General features: G+C 42.4%; 1 protein-coding gene across 1 annotated transcript; it reads left to right on the plus strand.

The window, feature by feature from the left end:
* The first annotated feature begins 2016 nt into the window (after nucleotides 1-2016).
* Nucleotides 2017-7089, plus strand: LOC101163840 (protocadherin-10). Its single transcript, XM_011483695.2, has 4 exons — nucleotides 2017-4647; nucleotides 5371-5432; nucleotides 5634-5746; nucleotides 5986-7089. The coding sequence occupies exons 1-4, from the start codon at nucleotides 2134-2136 to the stop codon at nucleotides 6255-6257; spliced, it is 2961 nt and encodes a 986-aa protein (XP_011481997.1). The 5' UTR covers nucleotides 2017-2133; the 3' UTR covers nucleotides 6258-7089.
* The last annotated feature ends 273 nt before the right edge of the window (nucleotides 7090-7362 follow it).

Consider the following 7362-nt stretch of genomic DNA (forward strand, 5'->3'; position numbering starts at 1 on the left):
CACGTGTCAAGCTGCCTCACGCATTACACGAAAATTTACAAAAGCAAAAAAAAAAAAAAATGACGATGTACATCTGGAAAAAAAAAACGACAACCTGCACGCTATCAAGTTAATGTCTCCAATGAAAAGTTCCCCTCATTTATATGCTGGCATTCTGGTTGAAAAGCCCTTCATAGAACTCAGACAAAGATCTTTTCCTTTATTTCATTTCTTCCCACATTAGATTTTTCCATAAAGAGAAAAAAGATAAACAGTATTGTGGTGCTGCAGAGGCTTTAATAATCAACACAGTCAACCACACGCATGAGGTAATACACTAATGGGTTGTTGCTTTTCCTCTATTTTCATTTTGCAAAATGTCAAATGAGTTTCTTTTTGCTTTGTGTTTGTGAAAATCTACATTTCCAAATGGATTACTCAAATTGAACCAAAGCATCTTTGGTTTCTTTTTTTTCTTTTTTCTGGTGGCGTTATTTCTTTAATTGAGTTCATTTGATGAACTCTGAGTATCACGTTCTTTCTGACAAATGCTAATGCATGCCAGAGCAGAGTTTCCTATCTAACTTTACCCAGTTCACCAGACTGTGACAAATGTATACTGAGCCTAACAAATCCCATATTAATTTATAAGGCAAGCTTTCCGTTTCAATGTAAAAGTAACATAAAATATCTAAGAGAAGGACGACAGCCTTCATCGCAAACATCTCTCAAGGTTTAGGGGCTGTCAAACTGCAGTTGCACATCATAGCAGGTGGTGCACATATGAATGTACAATCTGAGCTATTAACTGCACATTAAACATGCTAAACAACGTGGATTTGGCTCAGAAATAGAATGTATGACACTGTTTTAGTTGAAACTGCATTAGTTTTTAAAGCTGGAAAATGTGGGCTAACCTGTCCTAATCCCACTGTTTTAAAGCTAAAATGTAGTTAAAGACAAAGGGATTGGTATTCCACTTTTGCCCTTGAGCGGGGCAAAGAGTAAAAAGGCACAAAATGAGTGTGAGAAACAGTGAGAGAGGGGCGGTGACAAAGAGATAATCTCTTTTGTAGTTTTGATCCCTAAATGTGGTGGTTTGAGTCCCCTCATCCCCAGCTACTTAGTTTCTGCTCTGGGTAAGTGATGCCATGCACTTAAGTTGAGAAAAGCAGGTCAATATGACCACAGAGAGAAAACGACATGTGCCTCACATGGATAGCCCTGGGATTATTCCTCACAAAATGTCTTAATTCCTCTGTTCACTAATGATCCAGGGAAAATGCCCTCTAATCTCCATTCCATTAATTAAAAAGAGCATGAGCCCACGGAAAACCCTCACCATCTGCTGCAGTTTCATTTGCGCAGGCAGAAAGTGTTTTCAACCAGGGGGAAGCAGAGTTTTAAGAGCAAACTGGCGGAGAATGCACTGAGGTGGAAGGCAAACAGACACAACTGTTTCGAGTGTGAATACTGACTTGGGGATGTGGCAAACAAAGAACTTTAAATAGGATCAAGCTGGTTTAGAGTGCAGGAGGAAGGGAATTTGGGATTTCTTGCAGCCAGAATGCCTTATTATATAAATGCATACCAGTTCAGCCTGCTTGCTTTTTTTTGGTTTTTCCTCTGGTGGTCCCTTCACAATTCATTATTTCCTTGCTGGGACTGTTTCAAGCAATGTTTTCCACTTCTCCATTCATTACAGAGATAACTTCTCCCCAGTTTTGTGAGTTGGGCAGAGCAAAACACTGAAGAAAGGTGTTGGATAGGATTATGCTCCATGTGAGTCTAAAAATGATGAAACACTCCTATAAGAAATTGAATGTAGTACTTTTGACCCAAGGGCAAAGCCCGGAGGCTGTGACATGAATTTGATCGGGCTAGTAGGCAGGGAAGATTATCCGAGCAGATGTTGTTTCCCCTCTATTGAAAGAGTGGGGCCAATAATAAACGCGCGCGCACGCAGAAGCGCAAGACGCGCACAAATCTCAGAGATAGGCTTATAGCCTTTATTTCTCTCCTCTGTTTTCTCCCAGGCAGACTGGAAGGAAGGCAGGCAGTGAGACAGGCGCTGCTCCAGTTTCACCAAACCTCAAGTTATCTTGATGACTCCACAGTTTTGACACGTTTCTGATTGAATCATCTTGCTCGCAGATGGATGCGCGCGGTGCCAAGAAAACATGGCTCGTCGCGTGCTATTTTGCGCTGTTCACTTGTTTCTTGGACGCAGTCTGGGGACAGATACGATACTCAATCCCAGAGGAACTGGAGCACGGAGCTTTTGTTGGAAACATTGCGGAGGACTTGGGATTGGATTTGAACAAACTCTCCGCGCGCAGATTCCGGATAGTGTCGGGTTCCAAAAAGCAATACGTGGAGGTGAACCTGGAAAACGGGGTTTTGTTTGTGAATGAAAGAATCGATCGAGAGGAACTGTGCGAGCAGAGTTCTTCTTGCTCTTTTCACCTGCAAGTGGTCATAGAAAACCCTCTGGAACTGTACAGGGTGGAGATTGAGATTTTGGATGTAAATGATAACCCTCCCAGTTTCCCATGGACAGAGTTTAATCTGGATATATCGGAGTCTGCTGCCCCAGGATCCCGCTTTCCTCTGGAGAGCGCACAAGATTTGGACGTTGGCTCCAACTCGCTGCGCACCTATTTGCTGAGCGTAAATGAGCATTTTTACTTGGACATTCAGACGCGCAGTGATGGCAGTAAATTTGCAGAACTCGTCCTGCAAGCTCCTCTGGACAGGGAGCAGCAGAGCGCGCATCAGATGGTGCTCACCGCAGTGGACGGAGGCGCACCGGAGAGATCTGGCACTGCGCAGATTGACATAACCGTTTTGGATGCGAACGACAACGCGCCAGTTTTTGATCAGTCTTTTTACAGAGTCCGACTCGCTGAAAACGCGCCAAAAGGCACAATTGTGATCAAACTTAACGCGTCTGATTTGGATGAGGGTCCCAACGCTGACATCACTTACTCTTTCAGCGGACACGCTCCCATCAAGGTGCGCCAGCTTTTCAGCGTGGACCCGCACACGGGAGAAATCAAAGTAAAAGGAGTGATTGATTATGAAAAATCCAGAATGCATGAAATTTACGTCCAAGCCAAAGATAAAGGCCCGTCTGCTGTAGCAGTGCATTGCAAAGTGCTGGTGAACGTCCTGGATAAAAACGACAACCTTCCAGAGGTGATCCTCACCTCGGTGTCTACACCTGTGCTGGAAGATGCGCCCCCCGGGACGGTCATAGCCGTCATCAGCGTGGTGGACAAAGACTCAGGTGAAAATGGGAACGTGGACTGTGAGATTCCTCATCACGTCCCGTTTCAGCTACATTCATCCTTTAAGAACTACTACACTTTAGTAACTTCGGATTTCCTGGACAGAGAAGCGATCGCAGACTACAACATCACCCTGACCGCGCGTGACGCGGGTTCTCCACCTTTGTTCACGAGGAAAAATATAATTGTCCAGGTGTCTGACGTGAATGACAACGCACCTCGCTTCAAACAGCCGTCCTACACGGTGTATTTGACTGAGAATAACGCGCCAGGAGCATCGATCTGCTCTGTGACTGCTGTGGATCCAGATTCTGGCCAGAATGCGTATTTGTCCTATTCTATCCTAGAGGGGAATATACAGGGGATGCCGGTATCCACGTACGTTTCCATAAACTCAGACAGTGGAAACATTTACGCACTACGATCCTTCGACCACGAGCAGCTGAAAAACTTTCAGATCACAGTTCAGGCGCAAGACGCGGGTTTCCCGCCTCTCGGCAGCAACGTCTCAGTGAACATCTTTATTTTAGACCAAAATGATAACGCGCCAATTATCGTGTCCCCCGTTGCGCAAAATGGCACCGCGCCTTATGAAGTTGTGCCAAAGTCTGTGGACGCCGGATATCTGGTCACTAAAATCCGTGCAGTGGACGCAGACGCAGGTCAAAACTCGCGTCTGTTTTACCAGCTGCTCCAAGCGACAGACCCGAGCTTGTTCAGCATCGCTCTGTACACTGGAGAGGTCAGAACGATCCGCCAGTTAGAGGAGGAGGAGCCCACGAGGCACAGACTGGTCATCCTGGTCAAGGACAATGGTCAACCCCCCCTGTCGGCCACAGTTTCCATCATTCTGTCAGTGGTTGACAGCCTGCCAGATTCGCAGGCCGGTCTGGGTGACCTGTCCTTGAGCCCGCATCACAGCTCCAACCTCACTCTCTACTTAATCGTGGCTCTGGGCGCGATTTCCTTCACGTCTCTGCTGGCTATCTTCGTCCTCGTGGTTGTGAGGAGACTGAAGGGCAAGCCGTCAAACATAGAGTCCGGGTTCCCCTCCATCCGCTGCCGCTGCTGCTGTGCGCGCTCGGAGGAGACCACCACCACAGAAGTGTTTAAGAAGACCAACCTAAACGTCCGCATGTCAGCGGGCGCGCCAGGCTGCGCAGAGGCCACCGGCACCGGCGCTTTGTCTCAGGTTTACTGCTACAAAATGTGCCTGACGCCGGAATCATCCAAGAGTGACTTCATGTTCCTGAAGCCGTGCAGTCCGGTGCTGTCAGTCCAGCAGAACAACGCCAAGAGCACAGACTACCTGACCTCAGGCTGGAGCACGCTGGATCGGAATGAGCTGACCAACAACAGGGAAACAAGCCCAAACGAGGTAAAAGCAAAACACATCTGACAGGTTATTTATTACTCTTTTATTACAGTTTCAGCAAAGCAGACTACAGTGTCTGGCACAGACGCATAACGCACAGGTTTCACACTGATGCAACCGTGCATTTCAAACACCGGATGGCGCTGCAACATGATTTGCCTTACTGTAAAAAAACGACATTTTTAGTCAAATTAATATTATAAATTATTTTTAAATTGTATTTACTTTTATTTTCATTTTTTTCTGGACCCTCGTGGTGATTAAAAACTATGTTTAGATGAAAATTTGATGTATTGATGTTTTGTTTTTTTTAAACTGCTGGAACTGATCCAAAGTAGTATCTTATTCTTTTAAAAGTTGAAGTTATGAATTTTAAGTGATTTCTTTATTTGTCTTTCCAGTAAAACCACTTCTCTCAAATGGACTAATTCCCCTTTTTCTTGGACAAATCCACTGTAATTCATCTCACATGCCCTTCAAAAAAAAATCACTAAATGTTAAGTTTCACTTGTCACATCTTCTATGAAAAAACAAACAAAAAGAAAACGTGAGATCTGTTTTTTGTTACTAATACATACAATGAATCTATGTTCCTAGGATCAAACCATATTGATCTGTCTGAGGCAAGTTGTGAAATTGTTGTGTTTTTACAAATTGTGATTTTAATCATAAGTGTTCAGGAAATGTGAGGTAATTCTGACTTTTGTGTATGTTTTATGTTTCCAGTTCAAGTATTCAAACAAGGACTGGACATTGACCAAAAACCAGCGTAACTCAGCTTACAAGAGGTGAAAACATCTAAAATCCACTGTAAAAGTGTAAAAGTCTATGCATAAAATATAGTAAGACTGGGGGTAGGAATTAATATAATTTCTTTTTCAGCCCACTCCTGTTCAAAGCACTTTATCAATTTCTGTTTATTAAGTTTGTTTAACTATTTTATTTTGTGTTTGAAAACAAAATCAAATCAATTTTTTTTTTCTGTCCAGGTATAGTGCTGCAAACATGGAGGCCACACTTACCCGGCAACAGAGATGTGACAACGATGGGTTTTCCTGTTCTGTGGCACAACAGTACTGGACCTGGGGAAACCACATAAATGGTAGGCCTGATTTTAATATATTTCTGTTAAGATTAAAGGGTTTATTTGGTGAGTAGATTTTTTTAAAACTTTTTAGTCACAGGGATTTAGCCTGCAATTGAAACCACCAAACTAAAAATCTCATCATCATAAGGTTTTATTGGCAAATCACTTATTGTTTTCAGATCAAACTCTACTCACATTTCAGCTGAATGATGAAACATTCTCCAAATGTAAGAAATGCATTTTTTTTCTTGCAGATTGTAAGAGATCCCTTCAAGAAGGAGGAGTTCCAAATGCTTTGTGGACTCCAAAATGCCCCCAGCCTCTCTCCGAATCACCCGACTATCAGCACAACGTCTACATTCCCGGCACCACGTCTGGCTACAGCACCCTGAAGCTGACACCCAGAGGAGAGCTGGACATGTACAACACCTTCTCAACTTTTGGGAAGAAAAAGAAATTCATCTCAAACTATGAACCGTCTCTGGATGGAGATGATGGCATCATAACCAATTCCATTTTCAGATAAGAAGTCAGCTTCTGCTCATAGATTGGGAATGAGGTTATAGCAAACCACAGATTAATGTATGTACATTTACATCGATCTTTATTTATAATACGATACTGTAAATAGGCTGTGAATTAAAAAAAAAGCTTCATGCTGAATTTTATACTTGGAATTTGAGTTATACTGCATGAAATAACAATAGAAATCGTATCTACTACTTTGGCTCCATCAGGACAATTTTTGATGACAGACAGTTAAACTGATGTGATGTAAATCAAAGCTGAGGTCATCTGTGTTGCCTGTCTCCTCCTGTCAATTTTTTTTCATATTCTCTCCTGTCAAGCATGATATTTGTGTGTGTGAAAAACCAACAAACCAAACAAAATGCCTTTCAAAAGTTCCAAAAGTTAACTATCCATCATTGATTAATTTAAAGCTAATTGGTTATTCTGATAAAAAAAAATACTACATACGCAACATGTGCAATTTTGAGTGATAAAGATTCGTGCTGCATCCAAACCTTTTGCTTGTACTTGATCACACTGACTCATCATGATTATCTAATGACGGTTTTTTAAAGGTTAGAAACTAAAGTAAACAGATATGACACTGTTGTAAATGAATCCCAGACAGCAGGAGATGATTTTCAAAAGACATTTTTGCCACCTGCTAGATACTCTTTCATATTAACACTAGATATTTATGTATATTTAGCAGGGGTTGATGTAAAGTATTCACATCCATATCCATCTGCTTGCTTTTTTCATTTTTGTCCTAGTAGATCAGCTTTGTCTTTTCTCCTTCTTTGATAATTTGTTCCTGAAGAAGTGAAATAAACTCAAATTCAACCGCATCTACTTTTTTTTTATTTTGACAACATCCCAATTAGAAAAACTTGAAAACAGGAGGATTCTTTTCTGAAACAGTTTAAGGAATCACTCATTGAAAATGGAAGGATGCCTTTCTAACAAGACTCTAATTTCACTGGTCACTTTATTAGGCACATCTGTCCTAAACTCCGCATTAGTGCACATTTCTAATCAAATGGCAGGATCTTAATGCATTTAGGCATTTAGACATGGTCAAGACGATGTGCTGCAGTTCAAACCGAGCATCAGAATGGGGT

Source organism: Oryzias latipes, chromosome 14, assembly GCF_002234675.1.
Source record: "Oryzias latipes chromosome 14, ASM223467v1".
In the NCBI taxonomy this organism is placed as follows: Eukaryota; Metazoa; Chordata; class Actinopteri; order Beloniformes; family Adrianichthyidae; genus Oryzias; species Oryzias latipes.